The following is a 25,098-nucleotide window of genomic DNA, read 5'->3' on the forward strand; positions in this document are numbered from 1 at the left end:
CCCTTGGAATCACATGGATTGTAGATTGAAGAGAAACTTATTCACAATGGAACCGAGAATGAGTGTTAAATTGATAGAAAATTCTACCCATAAGGGCATAAGGCTATAACGGTATGTTTGGTTAGCTCGGTGGGTGAAAAAATGGGTCAAATATTTTCATGGAGGATAATGATGAATAAATTTATATAGAGTTGATTCATAAAAATTTCTACCCTATTTTCATCCATAACCAACATTCCCTTAGGATTGACTGTGGTGTTAGGCAAGTTAGATAGTAAAGATTAATCTTCGTACCTTAAATATATAATTTTAGAGAAGTATAAGGGACAATACTTATACTAAACAAAGTAAACAAGTTATACATTTAAAAAAGTTCTTTTAAATCCTAAATCTTAAACCCTTTAAATGTTTTTTATTTTAAGTCGTTCTCTTTTATATTATTAACCTTTTGGTCATTCTAAACTACTATCTTTGCATGATTGAAAGAGTACTAGACATTGCTAAATAAAAATTTTCATCACATGATGACTACACTACTGGTATGGTGACTGGTGAGCAATGCAGTAGGTGTTTAGGACTCTGCTCATATGGTGAGTAATGCAATATGTGAACAGGAGTGAGTTACGCCGATTCAGAAGTCTGATATTTATTATGGATCTAATAATCGGACATTCGGACCGAATTGGCAGCTGTAACTGAGTTAAATAGAAATCGATCTTTTAATTGGTCTGGTATAGATTAAAAAACTAGGTTAATGGTCAAATTAATTTTCGAAAAATAGATCGTTTTTTAAATTTATTTTTAAAAAATTTTATTAATTAAATTAATTTTTTGAAAACTATAAATTAATCATATTTGTCTTTTTGTTATTCTATTAACAGTTTTTATTAACGACAGATAACGTGAAAACATTGATTAACACCATACAGGACATCTGATATGTCTAATTAGACATTGACTAAATATATTTAAAAAAGATATTGTTCATATTCTGTCGCAAAACATAAAAGTTAGGCCCAATAAGGATAAAAGGCCTAATATAAGGGGGAGGCCTCTACCATATGCCCGACCTCTTTAAAGAGGTCAGAACCGCAAAGGAGCCTAGCTTTACTTGCCCAAGTACTGCTTCCACAAATCTCTCTAACTATCTCTATCTTCCTTTAAAGATAGATCCTAACAAACTCTCCAGATAAAGGAATGGTTATCCATCAATGAAGATGGAACTACTTCAACAAAGGTGGTTATTAGCTCTACTATACATAAACTGACACTCCTCAGATATATTCACGTTCTAATCTACTAAAAATCTACCTAAAGTCCTTGCTAACTTAAGTATCAGAGTCTCTTGCAGGTACCACCCCGCGCCTCCTCACGAGAAACTCGAACGGCGGCACCTTGGCACGAGAACAAGTCGGATGCTGCCCCACAAGGAGTCTGGACCTCACGTCCAGGCCCAAATCAATGTTTCAGATAACCCTCAAAATATTGGCACTGTTGCTGGGGACCTGCAATTCAACCCTTGACAATGGCGGACGATCACTACAAAGACGGTCACACGGCATCTGACTCAGAACCAGAGCCTCACCGTGACGTTCTCACACTTGCAATACTTCCACCATAGGAAAGAACACACGTTTTCCATGGAGAATGGACATTGGGAAATCCTCAGCCAAGACGGATTCAATCAGAGGTGCACCCACCAGCAAATGAAGAACCTCCCCATCCAACAGAGATACTAGGTCTAGTCCATGGTCACCGTGGATGACTAAAATAGCTTGAGCTAGAAGCTGAGTGTCAACGAAAAGCAGAATGGAAACTGCAAAGGGAAGTACGACGACGAAGGGAGCTGGAAAAAAAACTCTTAAGATTGGAAGCTGATCTCCGAAGATGAAGTAACCGAACAGATCGGGAAGAAAGCCCACAAGGAGGAGAAGATCCATTTGTAGAAGAAATCATGCGGGTCAAAGTTTCAAGGAATTTCAAAACCCTCGACATGGATCTCTACGATGGAACGACCGACCCGAGACACCATCTCAGCAACTTCAAAAGTCGGATGTACCTAACTGACGCCTCTGACGCTACTCGTTGTAAAGCATTCCTGACAACTTTGACTAAAGTTGCAATAAAGTGGTTCAATAACTTACCGCCCAGATCGGTAACTTATTTTGAGGATCTGGCAAGAAAGTTTCTTACTAGATTCTCCAATCAGAAGGATAAGGTAAAGCACGCCCAAGCCTGTTAGGAGTTAAACAAGAAGTCGGTAAGACGCTTCGAGATTATATGGAAAGATTCAATAAAGCATGCTTGGAAATACAAACCCACCCACTGAAGTAGTAATAATGAGATTAGTTAATGGCCTTAAAGAAGGGTCATTCTCTCAATTCATATCCAAGCAACACCCGGCCTTCTTGTACAAAGTACAAGAGCAGGTAGAAAAATACATCAACATGGAGGAGAATTCCCGACTAAGAGAGCCACTCCCGAGATCTAGCCTCCCCTATCCACCTCGGGAAAAAGAGAAAGAAGCTAAGAATAAGGAAGAATATATCCCGGAGAAACCTCGAAGGTATCACAACTATACTCTCCTTCGGATTTCTCGTGTAGATATTTACAGAGAGATATGTCATATAGAGAAGCTTCCACCTCCTCATCCGATTAAGCACAAAAAAGCAGAAAGTATGACAGAATACTGTAAGTACCACAAACTCTATGGGCATTCAACTAAGGATTATTATGACTTAAAGAATGTCATAGAAAAATTGGTCAGAGAAGGTCGACTAGTGGTGCACGAAACTGGCTCCGCACATTTCGCACAGATAAACCGGGAAGTATATCAGGTTGTCCAAGTAATACCTCAGGTGAGTGAGGGTCAATCCTATGGAGATTGTTAGTTTGAGCAAGCAGTGGATACCTTGCAGAACTTAGTCAGGCGGATAGAAAAGATAGTTGTCACGAGAAAACGCATAAAACAGATAAATAAATAAAACGTTACTAGATAGGTGTGAAATCTGTGGTATGAGAACGGTTGAGGCTTCGGAAATGCTTCTTCCTTTTGGATCAACTTTTCTCACCATCTACTCCAACTTCTGATGGATTCATTCCATGGCAGGCTGTATATGATTAACGCTGGGTCAGTAGTCATTAATCTCCTCTGCTTCAGATCAAACACCGGATCAGCAGTCATCCAATCTGAACGGGGGTGAAGCTCTAGCAGTCCATTCCCTTGGTGATCCTACTCAAAGTGCCAAAGACAAGGTCGGATCTTTCGGATCAGAGAATGCTGCTTCTTTGGATTCTAGCCTATACCACAATGGCCCTAATCGCCCTGCACCTCGACTAAACTGATATCTCGAGAAGTCCCCAACGAAGCCGTGGATTAGCTATCTAAGAGATGTATAATCAAGCTTGTGGTTCAGTACTATCCCATCGAGGACTCGCAAAAAGCCATGTAGAATGAGGATGATTGTCACGGGTCATCTGATTCATAAGGATGAAGTACGAAGATACATCTTAGAATAGAATCAAGCATAGGCTGAAGCAGACTAGTGATATTATTAATTTATAAGAATCAGCAGAGCTCCTAACCTTAATCTTAGGAGGTTAGTGACTGATGATGTACATAAAATAAAAGTAAAAGGTTCGAATGGGCAAGAGTTTTTTAACAAGGGTGAACTCTTGTCTATATATACTAATCTGCTAACTAAGAATTACAAAAATAAGATAAACTAGTCTTGTAATGCGAAAATCCACTTTTCGGACCCACTTGATGAGTGTTTTGGCTGAGCTTGAGTGTCTCCACATGCTAGGACTCCTTAAGGGACTCCCTTTTGGGCGTTAGACGCCAGCTGCTCCCTTTTGGGCGTCCAACGCCAGGAATAAGGTAGGTGGCTGGCATTGAACGCCAGTTTTGGGCCTTCATTTCCAGAGCAAAGTATATACTATTATATATTTCTGGAAAGCCCTGAATGTTAGCTTTCCATATCCGTTGAGAGCGCGCTATTTAGACTTCTGTAGCTCCAGAAATGCTCCTTTGAGTGCATGGAGGTCAGATCCTGACAGCATCTGTAGTCTTTTTTCTGTCTCTGAATCAGACTTCTGCTCAATCTCCTCAATTTCAGCCAGAAAATACCTGAAATCATCATAAAACACACAAACTCAAAGTAAAATCCAAAAATATGAATTTTACACTAAAGCCTATGAAAATATAATAAAACTTAAACAAAACATAATAAAAATTATATGAAAATGATGCCAAAAAGCGTATAAAATATCCGCTCATCAACTAGACAGATACTTAGCAGATGGTTCGAATGATCAAAGGAAGAGAAAGAGATATGAAGAAGGAGGACAACAAGAACATCCACCTCAAACTCCCGAGTGACACATACACATGATAAATGGGGGATTTGCTGGAGGAGGAATATCAAAGTCATCAAGAAAAAGGCATCTCAAATAAGTATACCAAGTCAGGAAAGATAGTAGATCTCCCAACTTGCCAACAATCTCGTTCTCTAAAGAAGATGCTCAAGAGGTAACGCCCGGCCATGATGACTCCGTGGTGATAACTATGATCCTCACTAACACAAACCTCCATAAAACACTAATAGATCAAGGTAGCTCGACGGATATACTGTTTAAACCCGCTTTTGACAAGCTCAGATTGAAGAAAAGGATCTAAAGGCATACCCAGACAACCTCTTCGGACTGGGGGATACATCGATCTGACCTCTTGGATATATATCTCTATACACCACTATTGGAAAGGGCACAAAGTCAAAGACATTGAGCATTGACTACATTGTAGTTGACGTCACTTCGGCAAACAACACCTTAATAGGTCGGACAACCTTGAACCGAGTTGCAGTTGTAGTCTCTACACCCTATATATGTATGAAGTTTTCGACAACAGAAGGGATCGCCACCATAAAGGGAGATCGAAAACAAGCACGCAAATGCTACAATGAAAGTCTTAATTTAAAAGGCAGTCCTAGGAGAAAAGAGGTCAACATTATCGAGCTTGGTGGTGTTCAAACTCGGGAAGAACTACGTCCCCAACCTGAAGGGAAGGTAAAAAAAGTACAAATTGGAGATCACTCTAAAAAAATAACAAATATAGGGGCTAACTTGGAAGGAGGACTGAAAGAGCAGCTCATTAACCTCTTAAGAAGAAATACCGACCTCTTTGCTTGGAAAGCCTTCGACATGCCTAGTATAGATCCCAACTTGATGTCCCACAAACTTGCCATCTACCCGGGTTCCAGATCTATTTAGCAAAAGCGTCGAAAGCTTGGGCCCAAAAGGACACAGGTTATGGAGGAACAAGTTCAAGCTTTACTAGAGGCAGGATTCATAAGAGAAGTAAAGTATCTATTGTAGCTGGCCAACATAGTTTAGGTAAAGAAAGAAAATGAAAAGTGGAGGATGTGTGTCGATTATACCGACCTCAATAAGGCTTGTCCCAAAGATCCATACCTTCTTTCCAGCATTGATGCCCTGGTTGACTCAGCCTCCGGCACATGTCCTTCATGGACGCCTACTTGGGATACAACCAAATCCCGATGCATAAGCCGGACCAAGAGAAGACCTCATTCATAACTCCAAAAGCTAACTATTGCTAAGTAGTAATGCCTTTTGGATTAAAGAATGCTAGAGTCACATACCAGAGAATGATGAACAAGGTGTTTATCCACCGCTTAGGAAAACTTATGGAGATATATGTGGACGACATGATTGTTAAAATCAAGGTCGACTTGGCACTTTTGTCCAATTTTTTTGAGGTATTTTCTATCATAAGAAAGCATGAGATGAGGCTAAATCTCTCAAAATGCACCTTCGCATGAGATTAGGCTTCATGCTAACTCAGAGGGGCATAGAAACAAACCTGGACAAATGCAAAGCTATACTCGACATGAAGAGCCCGGCCTATCTCAAAGAAGTTCAACAACTAAATAGAAGGTTGGCAGCTCTATCCAGATTCCTAGTAGAGTCAGCGCTAAAATCACTGCCCTTGTACTCAATTCTCCGAAAGGGGAAGCAGTTTGAGTGGACCCTAGAATGTGAACAAGCCTTTCAAGACTTTAAAGTCTTCCTGGGACAACCTCTCCTACTTACCCAACCATTAGTAGGAGAAAAACTTGTCCTCTACCTAGCACTGACGAGCCGAGGTATAGTTTCATCCTTGATCAGAGAAGATAAGGACAAACAGCAATCTGTCTATTTTGTTAGCAAAGCTTTACAAATAGCAAAACTAAACTATCAAAAGATAGAAAAGTTTGCATATACCATTATCCTCACCTTTCAAAGGCTCCAACCTTATTTCTAGGCACACACTAAAGGTTTGTACTAATTAACCAGCGAAACACATTCTACAAAAGATGGATCTGGTAGGACGGATGCTGCAATGGCCTGTGAAATTGTCCGAGTTTGACTTAAGATATAAAATTTGGACCGCAATCAAGTCCCAATATCTCGCAGACTTTGTAGCCACATATACCAAAAGTTGGGAAAAGCCCAACTACATGGAGCCTGTATGTAGACGGGTCATCCAACAAAGCCGGCAGTAGAGTAGGCATCATCCTAGAAAGTGAGCAAGGAACTCAGATAGAATTCTCATTACGATTCGAGTTTCCTGCTTCTAATAACCAGGTAGAGTATGAAGCCTTACTTACTGGCTTAAAGTTGGCTAAAGAAGTGGGAGCAGAATGGTTGATAATGTTTAATGGCTCTCAAGTGGTAACTTCATAGATTAATAGTACCTACCAAGCCAAGGACCCTAACATGAAGAAATACTTAGATTAAGCACAAGAACAACTAGCACAGTTCTCAGAAGAAAAGGTCCGACATATAACCCGAAAATCAAACGCTCGAGCTGATGCCCTCTCCAAATTAGCCAGCACCAAGTCAGGGGGTAACAATAGAAGCCTTATCCAGGAGACTCTACATACACCGTCGATACCAAAGAAAGATGACAACTCGGATGTAATGACTATATCTAATCAACATTTACGATGGATGACCCCTATAGTCAACTATCTTAAATTTGATATCCTCCTTGAAAATGAAAAGAAGGCCCAAAGACTCATAAAGGAGGCACAAAATTATATATTGGTCCATAATGTCCTACATAAAAGAGGCATATCAACACCTCTATTAAAATGCGTCCCGACCTCTAACACAAAGGAGGTCCTAGAAAAAGTACACAATGACATATGTGGGAATCACTTGGGAGCCCGATCACTATCCAAGAAGGTGATCCGAGCCGGGTTCTTCTGGCCGACCATACAAAAAAAAGTGGCCGAGTTCATTAAAAAGTGTCCGCCTTGCCAGAGGCATGCCAATTTTCATGTGGCACCTCCTGAAGAGCTTATCAGCGTCACCTCCCCCTGGCTGTTTGCAAAATAGGGACTTGATCTTCTCGGACCATTTCTTCAAGCTCCAGGACAAGTCAAATACCTCATAATGGGATTGACTACTTCACTAAGTGGATCAAGACAAAACCACTAGCAACCATCACTGCCCAGAGAAGTCAAAAATTCCTCTATAAGAACAGTGTCACAAGGTTTGGAGTTTCTCACTCCGTTACCACGAACAATGGAACCCAGTTTACCGACTCAACCTTTAGAAACCTAGTGGCCGACCTAAAAATAAAACACCAATTCACATTGGTGGAACATTCTCAAGCTAATGGACAAGTTGAAGCTGCAAATAAAGTTATATTGACCGGGTTGAAGTGTCGACTACAAGATGCAAAGGGAGCATGGGCCGACGAGCTCCCTCAAGTCTTATGGGCATATCAGACAACCCTTCATTCTACAACCAGGGAATCACCTTTCTGATTTGCTTACGGAATGGATGCTATGATCCCCGTAGAAATTACTAAAGAGTCACCTAGGGTTGTATTCTACAATCAAGGGGCCAATACTCAAGCACAAAAGGAAGAGCTAGATCTCCTCCCAGAAATCCAAGAGAAAGCTCGGATCAGAGAAGAAGTGCTAAAGCAGAGGATGGCTCTAAGGTACAATCAGAAGGTGATAAAAAGAAACTTTGCCATAAACAACCTCATACTGATGCGAAATGATATCAGAGTTTAGAAGTCGGGTGAAAGGAAGCTAGCTGCAAATTGAAAAGGACCCTACAAGATTATCGAAGTCATAGGAAAGGGCTACTGCAAGGTGTCCGACCTGCAAGGACGAGAGCTTCCAAGGTCGTGGCACGCATGTAATCTGAAGAAGTACTACAGTTAGGAAATGCACCTTGTTCTCTGGCGTACTCTTTTTCCCAACCTTAAGATTTTTTTCCCTAAAAAGGGTTTATTCTAAAGGGGGTTTTAACAAGGCGTCACAGCAAGGGCTAAGGGTTGTCAAAAACCCATAGTAGCAAATTTATGTAAGCAAATTTCTCATTTATCATTAAAACTCCATTTTCTCCCCAAAAGTTTCCTATAAAACACAATTTAATTTAAGTTTGATAAACCACAAAAATCATTGCCTGATCTAAAATGGTCGGCAAGATGAAGTGATGAGGTACAAATTAATGTAAGAAGTTATATAAACAACTCAGTGAAAACCGACCTTAGAATCAATGTGGAACAAAAACAAAGTGTAAAAGTAACTTAACAAAGTTCGATTACATGAATTCAAAATTTATAAAAAGGGAAACTGGAATAAACAAGTTCAACATTTTCAAGCTTAACGAAAAAACAACATTAGAAGTTGTCGAGGTACAATCCCCGACTAAGTAATTCAAAAAATACCTAACATCATTGCTAAGGTAAAGAAAGACTCTTTAAAATTTAAATGTTGTTGGAAGATAACTTGAAAACGTTTGTTAAAAAAAATACTGGCTATTACAAAAAATAAATTGTTCATCAAAGACCCACAAGTCGGGCCACCCAAAAAACAATGGAACAAAAACCACCAAAAGCTAAGATGAAGAGCCAAGTAAAGGATTAAGTTCCTCCTAGTCACTACATCCTAACCTCAGGCCAGAGGGGTCGGAGGATGAATAGAGACGGCACGGCCGGGATGGCACTAGGTGGTGAAGGAGGGAGCTCGGCATTAACAGCTTCAGAAGGGACCTTGGGAGTTTGAGAAGTCTCTCCGACCTGAGAACCCGAAGATTTCAGGTCGGGCAAAGCCTTCTCCTCATCATCATCATGGGCCGGGACAATCTTTCCGTCCACCATATTCCTGACTGAATAAAGAAAGACCGACCTCAAAAGCTAGAACTTGAACCTGTGCCTTCAAATTGGGCGAACATTTCATCCATCCCTTCAGCCACAGACTCCTCCAGGGTGGCATATCTTTCCTTGGCCTTCCAACTCCTCCTTAAGGTTGAGCTTTTCCCCAAAAACTCGAGCATAGATCTCCTCAGCCTTCTTTTGTAACCCCTCTGTCATAGCTGTAGCTGCCTCCGCCTTCTTTATCTTGGCCTGAGCCTTCTCCAAGTCGGATGATAGCCTGTCCCTCTCCTCCTCCAACTCCCTTTTGATTCCACTTAACCTCTCCACCTCAGTTCTGGTGGCCACTAAGGCACTCTGAGTAGCACTACGAGGTGTCTTCTTCAACCCCTTGGATAAAGAAGCACACACTCCGGCTATCTGAATTCCATTCGAGCCATGATCTGGAGATGATTCTGAATAGCCATGCTGTTCATAGTGATGTGGCTGTGAGGGAGAATGTTCTTTTCACTCCAAGACAGCTCTTCAAAACCTTTATCATATATACTCCCCTCTTCAATGTTTTTTTTGCCTTTGAGTGGAGGCTTTAAGGATAAAGGAGAAGGGGGGATTGTCGCGGTCACTGGAGGGGAGTGGGGATGTACTAACCGACTTGAGGGAGTAGGGGTGATCTTCTTCTGGGCGGAAGTACCCGAGTCTGATTTCCTTGGAGTGGATCGGACAGAGGTATCATCGGCTTCCTTCTCTTGAATGCTTCGAGCTACGACATTTTTTCTAGTCTGGCACAGCTGTTTCATCACTACAAACTTTGGAGCCATATTCTCTGCAAAACAAAAATAAAAGGCACCTTAGTTAGCCAAATTACAACTCAAAGTCATAAAGCTAAAGGTCGAAAAGCTACCTAGCTCGGACCGAAGCAAACTGGGGTCCCTTAAGAACTTTTTAGTATCCAACTGAGGAGCCTGGCCCCAACACTCTTCCAACACGTCTAGCTACCATACACTTCTCAAGCTCGTCTAGGGTATCTACACCATATTTGGCTAGCACGAATTTTTCTTACCAATATAGTGGAAAGGAAGGTTCATCATTATCATCCAAATAGAAAGGTCAGACACCCTCTATAGCTCAGACTTTGAAGAAATAGTTTTTGAAGTCATGGAAGGATTCATCAAAAATAGAAAAAAGTCTTTGTACCCTAAACAACACGAAAGGAAAGCCAAGATGACTTTCCTTTTGAAGACCCGGGTTTGGTCAAGACAAAAAGGTAAAAAAAGACCTTGAGGTAAAGTCGGACATCAAGCTCCCGGCAGAAAAGTTGGTACATTTTGAGGAAAGCCCAAGAATTCGGGTGAAGTTGGGTAGGAGCGACATTACAAGTCCAGAGGATGTTCTAAAAGTTAGAAAAAGGATGTTTAATGCCTAATTTTGTAAAGAAGCAATCATATGCATGGAAAAGGGGCATTCCAATTTCTCTAAAGGAGGAAAATACACCCTCTCCTCAGGATCTGGCACTAGTAACTCATAATTCCACTCATCCTCCCGACTTTCATATAGCCTATGGTGTCTAGGGAATACATCAATGTACTCTTTGTCAACTACGAAAACAGGAAGAAAGACAATACTATCTACCCAAGATAACAAAAAAAGGTGGGACCTTTGATGACATGTTGACAATTACAGACCGAGACATAAAAGCTACACTTACAAATACAAAATAAACAAGTCATCACTAAAGAGCTTGACCATAGTAAAAAGAAGTCGGGCAAATGCAACAAAACACAAAATGCGATTTCAAAAAGATCTTTTTAGAACAGAAAGCATAAAAATGGTGTCCCTCCTACACTATCGACAGCGATACCATTGGGGGCAACACAAATACATTCAACAAGTCACAAACGATGACAAGTTTCTCCAAATGCCAGAAAAATAGTCAAACATTCATAACAAGTAATATCCGGCGACAAAAATAGTTTCCAGCGACAAAAAACAGTTTCAAAAAGGACTCTCAGTAAACAAAGTGGCAGCAGTCAACAACTTTTCCAAGGAAGACTCAAGATGGAAACAAAACCAACAACTACAAGAATCTCCGCTACTACTCAAAATATCACCCAAATACAAAAACAAATTCAGAAAACACAGAATAGTTACGCAAAAAAGAAGTCAAGAGTACCAATCTTGATGAGATTCTAAGAATAGGAAGGACACGCCAAATAGCAGTAAGCATGAACGTTCCTCTCCATATAGTAAAGCAAGATCTTCAAAGGGTCCAGATGGAGAAAACCTTGGAAATAAAACCGGTTAGGAAGCAAAAAATAGAAGGAGAAATTGAAAGAGCTTTTGTGAGGAAAGGAGGCAAATAAAGCGTTTTCAGAAACACAAAAAAGGAGAAGAAAAAGAGCGCAAAATATTTTATAAGAGAGAAAGGAAAAAATGGTCATTTCACACCCTCCTTAAAGGCGTGCGCAAATCCCAAGGGAATTGGTGTGTAACGTTCGCCCCTCATTAAAAAAGGCAACATTCAAAATTTCAAAACACGTCGAGTACCTGACCTCTTAAAGGCGGTATACCCGACATCATAACTGAAAGCCATAAAATGCTTGAACTTGACCTTATAAAAAGCTCGGACTCAAGCAGGGAGCACTGTTCATACCCTGACCCAAAAGTCAAGTCCAATAAGGATAAAAGGCCTGACCCAAGGGGGAGGCCTCAACCATATGTCAGACCTCTTTAAATAGGTCGGACACCGCAAAGGAGCCCAGCTCTACTTGCCCAAGCAAGTAACTGCCTCCACAAATCTTTCCAACTATCTCTATCTTTCCTTAAAGATAGATCCTAACAAACTCCCCAGATAAGGGGAACGGTTATCCATCAATAAAGATGGAACTACTTCAACAAAGGTGGTTATTAGCTCTACTATAAATACACAGACACTCCTCAAGTATATTCACGTTCTAATCTACTAAAAACCTGCCTAAAGCCCTTACTAACTTAAGTATCGGAGTCTCTTGCAGGTACCACCCCCACCTCCTCACGAGGAATTTGAACGGTGATACCTCAGCACAAGAACAAGTCAAACGCTCCCCACAAGGAGTCTGGACCACACATCCAGCCCAAATCAACGTTTACGTAACCCTTAGAACAGATGTCAATTTGGCCTCAAATCCCAATTACATAAACTCTTTCTCCAATTAGAGAAAGCGATTAGATTGATATATTTTTATAAATATATTTGGTCAGCATTTAATTGGACATATCAGGTGTCCTGTGTACTCTTAGTCGATGTTCTACATTATCAATTGTTAACAAAAACTATTAATGGAGTAATGGGAGGACAAGCGTAATTAATTTGTAATCTTTGGAGTGTTAATTTTATTGATAAAATTTTTCAGAGACGAATTTAGAAAATGGACTAATTTAACTATTAACTTAAAAATAAATCTTATTGCAAAAAGTCGATGAAAGAACTTATCAAATTAGTTAAAAACAGATGAACGGTTGAATTGATTCCTTTTTTGTTGGAAAAAATAGTTAAAAAATTAATTTTTAAGAACAAAGTAGTATTTGAGTTCCTAATATTTAGGCTAAGTTATAAATAGGGAAAAGATAACAACAGCTGTGCTTTTGTTTCTTTGAATAAATACTTCAAAACAGGATAAATGCAAGTGACAAAATAGAAAAGGGTATAGTTTATTAAGTTGTATCTAATGAATGACACCAAACTCACGCCAAGAAACCTAACTATATATGCCTAAAAGAATTCAACAGGTGCATGAATCCGCCACCATCCAATGAATTCCATATAGTAGAATCCTCAAATCTTTTATTTACAGAACCATGATGATCATTATCTAACTGAAGGTCAACCTCATCCTACAAGATGCACAACACAAACAGAACAACATACATTAATCTAGAACACCATTTCGTAAGAAAAATTTAAAATATACGTCGCCTCTAACACATACCGGATGTGATTTCCTCTTCCTTTTTTTGCATTGACTTCTTAATTGACTTGTCCAACTCTACTCCAAGTCTCTTACTCTTCGGCCGTCCTTTAGTTTTGACTCTTGAGGGTCCCCGTATGTCATGTACAATAGCACCGCCTGTGCTTTGTGTGGGCATGGTATTCTGAGTCGCAGCAATAGTAGTGGAATGCATGCTGGCACGGTAATCAGTCAGCTTAGCCTTTGCATCCCAAAAGGCAGCTCGCAAGATGGTTGCTTCCTCCTCACAAGCAACAAACTCCTGAGCAACATTATAGAACTCTGAACACAGATGCCTGAACAAGTTGTTGCTTTCATCACTCTGAGCCACGTCATGGCTACTCTTGATGTAAGTGTGCTTGCGGATGACATTCGTACTCCATCGAGGAAGAACATAGCAGCTCGGTACTGTGTCAACTCTGTAGTATGACCACACCGCAAGGGTGTGGCAACACAATATACCAGCGGATTCAAACTTGTTGCACTCGCACTGACCCTTTCGACTCAAAGGGTCAAACTCGACCATGAAAGTATGGTAGACAGGCTACCCCCAGAATACCTTCTGCTCGTCCACTTTAATAGAAATTGTATCTCTCTTTTGTTCAATTGATCGACCCACGCAATCGGTTTTTTTTTCTTACCTCCAGCTAAAGAGTCCTGAACATACTACTGGTGTATTCCTGCTGAAACTGTCTCTCAATGTTCGTGCTCCCTATACATGGATGACTCCTTTCGAGTCTGCAGCATCATCTTCCAGCTTCTTTTGCTCCTTGTTTCCAAGCACATTGTCGTATTCATGGACGAACTGAACCAACCCACTCTTGTAATGCAGGTATCCACCATAAAATGCGTGCATGCTTTCACTATGCTGTGTACTCCTCATGCCTGCCCAAAATTCACTCTTGAAGAATATTGGAACCCACTTCCGTCGATTCGCATAAAGGTCTGCCCAAAAAAAATGCATAAGAGTGCCGCTTATAAACAACATGATGACAGCTTCCAATGCAATGATAAAATAAATTAAAAAAACATCCAGACACAGTACGAGAAAAAACATCTGTTTATGTATTGAAAAGAACATCCACTGACTTTAGGGATAGAAAACTCAACTACATTTCTTAGCAAAAACATAAGAATGGAATCAAGCTGGCAAAAATAACATGAAGTGAATAAATAGGCAACTAGAAACCAACAGACGAGATTTAATTTAAGAATCACATACCTTAACCATCTGTTCTGGCCTAAGTTAAATTGTTTGATGAAACCAGCCCAATCAACCTCGAATGATTCAGTCAAAGGAGAATTTCACACAATGTGATTCATCATTGCATTCAATTCTCCGTACCTAGCGTATCCACCGAGCTTGAATTGTGATTTCTTCATTATGTGCCAGATGCACCATCGGTGGACAGTATCAGGTAGGACCTTCCTAATAGCACCGGCCATCGCCTTGCACTGGTCAGTGATAATCGCCTTGGCGTAGTCCCGACGCATCTCACCCACTGCGTGAACACCCACTCAAAACTAGGGATCTCCTTGCTCCCAAGTAAAACACAGCTAAGAAGAGTAGACTTCCCATGGTGGTTTACACCGACAAAGGATGCAAACGGCAGACCATGCCTATGAAAAGAGCAAAAACAACTGTGAGGCAACAAGACAAATTTAACAAATAACTGTTCTTGTAATTCACTAATAAGTATACAGACCTATTTCTTCTGTAAGTGGTGTCAAACGACACCACATCTCCGTAATATTCATACGAAGTCCTGCACCTTGCATCTACCCATAGTGCGCTCCTAAATTTATTAGCATCGTCAACATCTATGGCATAAAAGAAGTTGGGATTGATCTCCTTCATTTGAACAAAATAATTCATCATCCCCTGGAAGTCCTCATTGTCATCGGAGCATCGGAGATTGCGTGTGATGTAATTTCTGACATCCTTTTCTGAAAAATCCAGGTTTGAGGACCCACCAACCTCGTTTGCCAGTGCTAGAAATGTCTTGTTGGGTCTTATTCCAGCCTCGTAGTTATCCGTAATGACACACTTAACATGCATGGTTAGCTCCCGGTACTCATGATAGTGGACAGCTTTCTTAGCCGAACAGCGGTGAGAATGCCTTAATTCTAATCTAGACACAACCCAACTTTCCTTCTCCTTGTCCAGCATGACATACATCCTTTCTCTGCATCTCATGGCTGTAATTCTATTTGCTCGAGTTGCTGCGTTCACCCTAGACTCTCGATAACCTTCTCGCGTGGAGTAAATAGATTGATTAACCGGTATCTTTGATTTCTTCCGCGTCTTGTCGAAATTTGTGTTCCTGATTTTAGTAACAAACCCAACTTTCTTTGCATAGTTTGCATAAAATTTCTGTGCAAGAGGCAACGAACCAAAACTCATTCCTATGACTGGAATTTTATCTTCACCGACGCCACTATGATTCGACAACTGTAACGTCAATACACAAAATTAGATACGAATTAAAACTAGCCCTAACACAGTAAGTATTTGATACCAAATTCTTAGCATACTTTAATAACATCTCAAATAAATATGTTAATGTACCCGAATTTTCCAAATAAATGAGCTTCTTGAATTTTAAAAAACATCTATATTATACAGATTTGTTTCACTATAAATACTAACCAAAACTTTAGCCCAACCCAATATATTGAATGTTGGATTGGTTTGAATTTATATGGTTAACAAGTTGATCACATAAGGAACCAATACATTTGATAGGTTCACAAATTACAAAACACCTTTATATAGTAACCTGCGAAGATTTTCAGTAAAATTCTATGATTATAAATATAGAAATGATATTTGAACTTTAAGGAAGTGTACAATCATCACTCTACTTTTTTTTCTTTTATATCATTATATGGTCTGATACCATTTCAGGATTCATATAGCACTCACTAATATATTTATACTATATTGAAAGCATATACTGAATTGATGTAACCTACCCTAAGAAAGTAGATGAAAAGTAAAATCAAAGCATATTCTCATTAAAACCTTGCCAAGGCATAAATACTACCAAAAAGAGCACATATTCTTTCTTAGTCAATAATACAAAATTAACACAGTGAAAGATCTAATGTGACTTAAAAAATATCTAATTAGCATGAATTAAAAACATTCACATAGCACATTCAAACCTCGTGTCCGTAGTCTAACTCATCCTTTCTAGTCACAACGACGTCGGTAATTTCGTCGACCTTCAATTAAAGACACCGGAAAAATCCATTATCAAGTTAAGATCCTTCTTTACTATATAATGAATGAGTCCAATAAAAACCATCAAAAAATATTGCAAAACAAATCTGGGAGTCAAGCATACTTTAATGATGGCAATTCTTATGATTCGAACATGCTGGGTAAGTATTTAGTAGCAATTTTAAGCATACTTTGCTCAACTAAATATATCACTGTGCCAGAATTTTTCAAATGAATATACTTTTTGAACTGAAAAAATATCTAATTAGCATGAATAATAAACATTCAAATAACACATTGTTATAAAATTTCTTACAACGAAGGAGCAGCTTATGCAACATACCTTCGACCCTTCTTGCTCTTGAATAACTACTTCACCCACACTGAATCGTTCATCGCCTTGTGTTGGATTGATCAATGTACTAATCGATCCACCTTCCGGGGTTGAAAACGCCATGGAAGATGCTATCTTCCGGAAGTGTTGCACCGCACCCTTCTCTTCGATGGTTGATTGGAGGAGGTTGGTGCCGCTGATGTAACCAAGAGCGAACCATGCACCGTAACCGCCGTGAGGGAGATAGGATGAATAATCGGGAGCGTATACTTCACTTGAGAATGGAGCGGCGCTTGGATGGTCCGATGGAGGAGGTCGGTGCCGTTAATGATATGAAGAGGGAAAAGTATATGGAACCATGCACCATAGCCACCAAAGGGAATGGAGGGTGAAGAATCGGGCTTGATTTCTCCTCCGTGATCCCAGGAGCAGTTTTTGAAACATATTACTCAAAAGGTGATTTTAATTAAACATCAATTAATAACAAATATCGTAAATTAAAAAAAATTAAATTAATTAAGATTGAAATATAAATTAATGTAATTTTGTTTGCTTTTTAGCTGGTCACCTCTTGGTTTCATATACTTTTCCTAATTGAAAATCAATTTTAATCAAACAATAATTATATATAAAAAACGCTAGTTATTCATCAAATTACAATTTTTTTTCAAATAAATACTCTAATTCAAGAATTATAGATAATTAAATTAATTTTCTTTTACTCAAAAAATAAGGTACAAAATCTAAATATTTTTTTTGGTGTCAACAAAATCTAAATATTTAATTAAACATATAAAATTTTTATTATTTTTTAATTACTAAAATCTTAAATCATAAATAAGAAATTGCCCAACTAATATAAAAAAATATGTGAAAGCATAATCTTTTGTAAGTATAATAAATCATAAATAACTTATTATTTAATTTTTAAAAATTTAGGATCATAGGCTGCGTTTGTTTTCAAGAACAGGACACTGAGATATGGACACGTAGACACAAAATCGTGTTTGACAGATGAGACATGAACAGAGATATTATGTCCATAAACACTGAATTAGTGTATTTTGTGTCCGTCCTGAAAGGAAGAACACAGAGACACTAATAAGGGACACAACTTATTTTTTATTTTTCTTTCATTATTCTTGTTAATATTTTATAATTATATTTTTTTTTTCAAATTTTTTACATGAAAAAAAATGAGAGTAAACTATATTTTCAAAATTTGTTCTAATTTATCACCAAACAAAATACAAGAATACAAAATTTTAATTTTGTATCCTTATCCTTTGTGTCTTGTTCTCAATGTCTTGTCTTATCCTCTTCTCAGAAATAAACGCAGCCTTATAGTTAATGATTTTTGCATTTAGTGAGAGGTTTTTAGTTCAACATCCACTTAAAACATATTTTTATATAAGTATATAAAGATTAAGACTCATCCTGCATCATACTTAATGCGTACAAGAACCTTATTTGCACCCTTCTCTATCTCTACGGATTGGATTGATAACCGTACCTGATTGAATTGGATAACTGTGGACATGTTGTACCTTAAAAAAAGAGAGACATATAAAATAATGAAAATGTGATTCTTATATTTATTGAGTTTAATTTTGATATATAAAATTTTTGGTAAAATTGTTTAATTATATATTTTTATGATTATATATATAATTAATATAAAAGAGAATTGCTAATGAGTAATAGCTCAAATGGCATAGTCTCTTCATACTTAATTAAGAAGTTGTGGGTTCGAGTCTCCTATTTTTGGTAAATATAAAAGAGAATTATTTTTATTCGTATAACATTGTATAATTAGGGGTTGCGGGTTCGATCCCCATACTCAATTAAGAGGTTGCGGGTTCGAGTCTCCTATATTTCTAAATTTAGCCAACGAGTAATAGCTCAAATGACATAGTCTCCCCATACTCAATTAAGAGGTTGCGGGTTCGAGTTCGAGTCTCATATCTTTAGTTAAAAAAAAAATTGTATAATTAGGAGGTACTGTTAAATTATGGGAAAGTCTAGGGACCAGCAGATTTATTAAAATCTGGCCAGCATTTAGCCAGCAAAAGAAAAATGTCTCTACCATTAGATAAAATTTCATAACTACCTGTAAAGCATTCAATTTCAAAGCCCAAAGCTCTCATATTTCATCCTTCTCTCACCGTCGTCGTCTTCCCTTTCCCAGACCCATACCTTCAAAATTGGATAGTCCGAACCCGACCCATTTCACTGATTGGGTTTCAGATTCAGATTTGAGAAAAAGAAAAGTCAACACTGAAGATTGAAGAAGAAGGAAGCTCAAACAACAAATACGAAGCTTTGCGTGTGCTCTGCTTGCAACAATGGCGGATCCGAAGAAGGAAGGCTTCCTCACCTACGCTTATATTCTGCTCTACATTGCTCTTTCCAGCGGCCAGATCTTCTTCAACAAGGTTTCCTCACCGAAATCCCTAATTTAGAAACTCCTATCTATAATTACCAATGCACTTTTTGTTTCCCGAGAAAATTCAGGGAAATTTGACCTTATTGTTGTTTTTGTTCTTGAGTAGGATTTATATGGTATCTAGCTCTGGATTCATTTTAATTTTTAGGTTGAATTTTTGAGACGTGTGAAATTGATTGAAATTGGATATGCTGATAAGGTATTTGTGATATGTGATTTGAGATAGAGTTGTTGCATGTAAGTAAGTTCTATAGAACTTTTTCTTGGAATTTTTTCATGGTTTCTTTCGTTTGTTGTGGAAGGCTTGTTTGTTGTGTGAACTGCGGAACTGGAATAGCTAAGTATCTTGTGTCAGATTCTTGGTTTTTGGACTTTGTTGTCTTGTTTGGTTCGGTCACCTTTTGGAGTAATTGCTGAAAGTAAAGTTGGATGCATTATTGTCTACTTTTGCCTCCTAGATTTATTCTTGAAACTTAAGTTCTTGATGTTTGGCATGGTTTGTTGATTGACTTGAGAAAGGAATATGTAGCTGATGTTCTTTATATATATATATATATATATTTTCTTTTAAATTGCAGTGGGTTTTGTCATCTAAGGAAATAAACTTCCCTTATCCCCTTGGGTTGACTCTACTTCATATGATCTTCTCCTCTGTTTTGTGTTTTGTATTAACCAAAGTTCTAAAGGTACGTATGTGTTTGTGTTTTGCATAATATTTATTTGATTAGCGATGAGTATGCACCCGATGAATATGTCTTTTGCAGATTATGAAGGTTGAGGAGGGAATGACTCATGAAATGTGAGTAAATAAATAAGCTCTCTGTAGATTGCATCCAATTTTAAAAATTGCATACATGGAAGTTTTTGGTTTTGTCATTGTACCTCTGACCCTGACTATTTAGCAGCTGAAGATTTATAAGACTTTAACCTAAAGGATAATTCATAAAAGTGAGATCATAAGAGGTTTACTGATTAAGAAAGAATATTAGCAAAACGTTTCTGTGTATGCCTCTGTGCCCTCTAGCTTGGATGAGTTATGTACTCAAGAACAGGAGTTGATAAAAAGGCAAAATCATAAAATATATCCTTTTAAGTGGTCTAACCCCGATGATATTTGGAAAATGATTAATGAATATTTGAGTATAGAACAATCTAAGGATTTGATCTTAGTTTCAATTGTCTTCATTCTCTTTCTGCCATAATGTGTTTAGGATGAGTCCTATTTGGTCAGTGTCAAACCTGTACCAGCATTTCATAGTGTGTTGGTTGCATTGACAGTGGATGATCATAAATTAGTTAAATAGTACTAGTTTCCTCTGAGCATTAGTTAAACTTTCTTGATCACAATGAACAGTGTGTCGGTTGCATTAACAGTGAATGGGACATCAGAAAGGGCTTATGCGCCTTTCTTGTTTTGTTTTGTTTTTATTTAAACTCCTTCAATTAAGATTATCGTGAAGATTATCTATATCTTACAATACATATATAATGTGGATATTTCAAAATGTCTGTAGTAAGGAATCGAACCTAGCACCTTCAAGTTGTGACCCTTATATACATTCTTTAAACCCAAAACTATGATTGTTTTTGTGTTATTGTGTGATATATATGTAAAAATGTTAACATTTTAGTTTAATAAATTAAATTAATATCCAAAAAGTAAAAATGCGGCCTAATAGGCACGATGTGGTGCTAGTTAACAGAAATGTGTTATGAGTTTGTAGTTGATTTAAGATACTTACGATATTGCCAGAATCCAGTATAATCATGTCTTTCATTATTTCAGATATGTTAGTTCAGTAATGCCAATTGGGGCTATGTTTGCAATGACTCTTTGGCTGGGGAATACTGCCTACCTGTATATTTCTGTTGCATTTGCACAAATGCTGAAGGCAATTAGTAAGTTGGTACTTGCCTGATTGATATTCACAATAGCTAGGTATCTGAAACCAAATGTTGTACCATATGAAAGTTTAATTGGTAATCGGATCTGTGTGGCTAATGAACTCGCCATAGACAGTATATAGTGATTGTATATGGGTTCTCAAGACATCAAGATTACTTTTTTCCTACAAGAAAACTAACTAATATATTCCTTTGGATTGATTAAATGTAATGTACAGTGCCTGTAGCTGTTTTTGTGCTTGGAGTAGCTGTAGGACTTGAGACAATGAGCTGCAAAATGCTTTTGATCATGTCCTTGATTAGTTTTGGTGTCCTAGTAGCTTCTTATGGAGAGATAAATATAAATTGGGTTGGAGTAGTTTACCAAATGGGAGGTGTTGTTGGTGAAGCTCTAAGACTTATTTTCATGGAGATTTTTGTTAAGAGAAAGGGTCTGAAGTTGAATCCTATATCAGTGATGTATTATGTTAGTCCATGCAGGCAAGTGGTTTTCAGAATTTTATATTCTCTTGCACAATTTTCTTTACTAAACTTTGTATATTGTAAACTAATGCACGTGACAACAATTTTGGATTGTTTTGCAGTGCAATTTGTTTATTCCTTCCATGGATTTTTCTAGAGAAACCAAAGATGGATGAACATGGACCTTGGAACTTCCCTCCTGTTTTGCTTATCCTCAACTGCCTTTGTACTTTTGCTCTAAACTTATCAGTTTTCCTTGTTATTACACACACAAGTGCTTTAACCATTCGTGTTGCCGGAGTTGTCAAGGATTGGGTGGTTGTCTTAGTGTCTGCTCTGTTGTTTGCTGATACAAAGCTGACAATGATAAATTTGTTTGGTTACGGAATTGGTAAGTAACGGATCATCTTTGACCTTCTAAATCTTCCTGTCATTTTGAATATAGTTCAAGTATTTCCTGTGACATTTCTTGCACATAAACCATCCTGTGGTTACAATTTTCCTAGTTCAGGGCCAATTAATAACGCTGGAAGCCTGTGTGCATATTTAAATTTTCCTGAGTCCAGTACCTATTAATAACCTGCAAACAAGCACAGGCCTTCAATTAATATTCAAGTTCAAAACAAAAAATGTTATTCATACATTTAAACTGGGTCCACATCCACTCCAAATGATTTCCTAAGCTCCATACATAACCCTTACAAGATAGTTGAAGACTGATTTGTAATATCAAATTCTAGTGCAAAAATTTCTTCTTGTTATCACTTTTGACGGGGAGAAGGTGAGCATAAGGGTGATTTCCTATATTCTATATCATAATATTGTTTCTAGTCATTTTTTATGAATTTATACTCACTGATGTTTGGAGTATCAACACAAGTAGTTGTCCTAGTTGATTCAAATGTTTGATTTTTATGATTGATATTTGACAGGTTGCTTGAAAAAAATTCAAAGACTACCAAAATTAAAATTTGAATTGTGCAACATAAAATTGTTATAATCCAATCGCTTATTAAGAAATTATGAATGTTGATATATGTTAAGAGAAAAGGAGCTGATTTCATAAATTGTAAATTTCATGCAGCCATCGCTGGGGTAGCCGCGTACAATAATTACAAGTTAAAGAAAGAAGCTACACATGTGTCCCCAAATGATTCTCCGAATGCTTCTGAGCATGGTGAATCTTCCCATAGGCTAGAGTCACAGCCTTTAACAAGAAGATAAATAGCGTCTTGGACCAACGCCAGAGGTATGTATATAATGACTACGTTCATATTAGCTTTCTTCCCACAATTTTCATTTCTTATTTCTTTTCCTCTCTGGTCCAGTTGTTCATGCCCTTTCCTGAAGTTGATAAGAACATATAGTAGATAATGATACAATTCTCACATAATGTGACAAAGAAGCCATCAAACGTTAATGTAGTATTGAAAAGTATAAGCAAGCATCATTACACAGCTGATCATACAGCGGAGGAATCGATGTGCAGATGTAATATATATACTCACTTTTATCCTTTCAAATAGAGGAGCTAGGCCATAGCATTCGGATTTTGAGGAATTTTGAAGTCATTCAAAAAGATTATTTCTTTGAAGCAATTACCACTTTCAATCTTCGCAGCTCATTATTTCAAGTTGAAATGAAAATTCCAAGATTAAAAGCCGAGGCATCCACCATTTATTATATTTGCACATGTGCTGGTAGTTGCCAATTGCCATGGTTTTATGCTAATTTTTTATGTTACAGAGATTAAACCTTGTACAATTGTTTTGTTTGTTTGTAACGTACCTTAACATTATTCAACATAAGGAGACAGATACAGAATTATAGAATAGATTGATTCAATGTTGGGGATCCTTGCACCACTGTAATCCTTTTTAATCTTGATGCTTTCAAATTTCAATGTTGTATGTCGTTGGTTCTTAGGGCTAGACATAAATGATTAGGTGTTACTCAGGGCCGAATGTTTCATCTTATGTGATGCCATTCAAGCATATCTGCTATTTGGTATCAATTTCTGATCGTTATCCACCACTATATGTATAATAATTTATAGCATGTGTTCCGAAGGGAAAAGAAGAACGGGAAGCGTTCAAACTCCACAGAATAAATTTGAGACAATTTTACTCTTAAAACCTTTTTCATCTCATTCCTTTTATTCCAAAACCTAAACTTTCAAACACACTTGCACTTGTAAGCTAGTTATGGTGTCAGGCTCAGCATATTCAGTGTTATATCTTTAGATGGAGATAGAGAATCATGGTATCTGTCCCTTTATCGAGATATTTGAAATATGAAATAAAAAAACAATTTACGTTATCGATTTCGCTAATTATTTTTGATATTGCAATTAGATTTGTATAATACGCTGAAATGATACTTTAGATGTATATTCTACGCATATGAGTTTTATAACAGTGTCTACGGAAATCAACTGTTTAATCATTGTTGAATCATTGATCAATGGTTGACATCAGTTTAAAAAGTTGAGACTATCGATTTTACTAATTTTAAAAAAATTGTCCTATTTTAAATCGCTAGTTTTATTTTGATTTATTTTTTGTTCTACTTCAAATCGTTAGTCTCATTTTTATTTATTTTTTTGTCTCTTCTTGGAATTGTTAATCACGATTTTTTGTGATATTAACAACCTTCATATCAGTATATTACATCAAATTAGTATAATATCAATATATTACACTCCTTCGTTTATAATATCCAAAAAGATTAGCCATGGATTTAGCTGAAATATATCTTAACAATGTTTGTTAAGAAAATAATCATTTATTTTTTAAGTTTTTGATTCATTAAAATATTTATAGATTTTTTTTAAATAATTGTCACATTTTTAACGAATGTTTTAGAAACACTTGTATATAACGACCTCATAACGATAACCTTGTTAAGCTGTTAATTATGTTCATAAAGACTTCCGAGTTATTAAGCAACTATAGCATGGACCTGCCAAACGACCGAGAATTTTAATTCCTTTATTACACTATTAGTAAAGATATTTATTGATAATGTTGAATAAATTCTATATGGTGAGAATTAATAAGGATATCTTATAGATATCACAAAAGGATAGATCATAGCATAATAAAACTAATTTCACATATTTTGGAAAGAAAATTCTTGGGTGCGAACAAAAAAAAAAAAAAAAAAAAAAGCATGGGATGATGTTCAGTGTTCTTGCGTGTCAACCATCGGAGGGCGATGCGTGGCACAAGGGACAGGTTTTAAGGCTGAGTATGTGTTGGGTATATAAAGATGGTAAGATGACAAAATCTTATATTTGTGTAGTGATTTCAAGGCACGATTAGATCGCTTTCTTTAGAGAGATATTTGTCCCCACACTTAGTTGCTATAGGGTTGATGACAATACTCTCCCAGAATAAAATGAAACCTAAGAATTTCTTAATTAACAATAGTAAGAAATTCTCAACTCTCTTGAACAAAGAAAATCTCTTAATGGTTGAATAAATTGTACACTTAGTACTTTATTTATAAAATGGTGAACAAGGACTTATTTATACATATTGCACATAGCAATTATGATTGGTT

General features: G+C 37.3%; 2 protein-coding genes across 3 annotated transcripts; one reads left to right on the plus strand and one right to left on the minus strand.

Annotated features, from left to right (window-relative positions):
* Window positions 1-13,873: 13,873 nt before the first annotated feature.
* On the minus strand, window positions 13,874-16,844 carry LOC112769996 (protein FAR1-RELATED SEQUENCE 5-like). The gene is made up of 5 exons (XM_025814432.1): window positions 16,731-16,844; window positions 16,330-16,389; window positions 14,868-15,613; window positions 14,561-14,781; window positions 13,874-14,106 (listed from the first exon to the last, which is right to left on the minus strand). Exons 1-5 carry the CDS (start codon window positions 16,842-16,844, stop codon window positions 13,874-13,876), a joined length of 1,374 nt encoding a protein of 457 aa, XP_025670217.1.
* Window positions 16,845-18,835: 1,991 nt separating this feature from the next.
* Window positions 18,836-23,390, plus strand: LOC112771233 (probable sugar phosphate/phosphate translocator At3g14410). 2 transcript variants are annotated; one of them, XM_025815908.3, is made up of 8 exons: window positions 18,836-19,156; window positions 19,746-19,853; window positions 19,932-19,966; window positions 20,954-21,066; window positions 21,291-21,552; window positions 21,657-21,925; window positions 22,619-22,783; window positions 22,863-23,390. In XM_025815908.3, the coding sequence occupies exons 1-7, from the start codon at window positions 19,067-19,069 to the stop codon at window positions 22,756-22,758; spliced, it is 1,017 nt and encodes a 338-aa protein (XP_025671693.1). In that variant the 5' UTR covers window positions 18,836-19,066; the 3' UTR covers window positions 22,759-22,783; window positions 22,863-23,390. The 2 variants fall into 2 exon arrangements, with proteins under 2 accessions (XP_025671693.1, XP_025671695.1); XM_025815910.3 differs by lacking the exon at window positions 19,746-19,853 and having other exon boundaries at window positions 18,854-19,156; window positions 19,896-19,966.
* Window positions 23,391-25,098: the final 1,708 nt, after the last annotated feature.

The sequence above is a fragment of the Arachis hypogaea genome, chromosome 18 (assembly GCF_003086295.3).
Source record: "Arachis hypogaea cultivar Tifrunner chromosome 18, arahy.Tifrunner.gnm2.J5K5, whole genome shotgun sequence".
NCBI lineage: Eukaryota > Viridiplantae > Streptophyta > Magnoliopsida > Fabales > Fabaceae > Arachis > Arachis hypogaea.

Excerpts from the sequence above, each read along its gene's own strand:
- LOC112769996 (XM_025814432.1), bottom strand. The coding sequence starts at position 16,844 with ATGGCGTTTTCAACCCCGGAAGGTGGATCGATTAGTACATTGATCAAT. Across the intron at positions 14,782-14,867 it reads ACCACTTACAGAAGAAATAG|GCATGGTCTGCCGTTTGCAT; the intron begins GTCTGTATACTT and ends CTCTTTTCATAG. Across the intron at positions 14,107-14,560 it reads CCTGATACTGTCCACCGATG|ACCTTTATGCGAATCGACGG; the intron begins GTGCATCTGGCA and ends TTTTTTGGGCAG.
- LOC112771233 (XM_025815908.3), top strand. The coding sequence starts at position 19,067 with ATGGCGGATCCGAAGAAGGAAGGCTTCCTCACCTACGCTTATATTCTG. Across the intron at positions 19,157-19,745 it reads GCCAGATCTTCTTCAACAAG|TGGGTTTTGTCATCTAAGGA; the intron begins GTTTCCTCACCG and ends TTTAAATTGCAG. Across the intron at positions 21,067-21,290 it reads ACAAATGCTGAAGGCAATTA|TGCCTGTAGCTGTTTTTGTG; the intron begins GTAAGTTGGTAC and ends TGTAATGTACAG.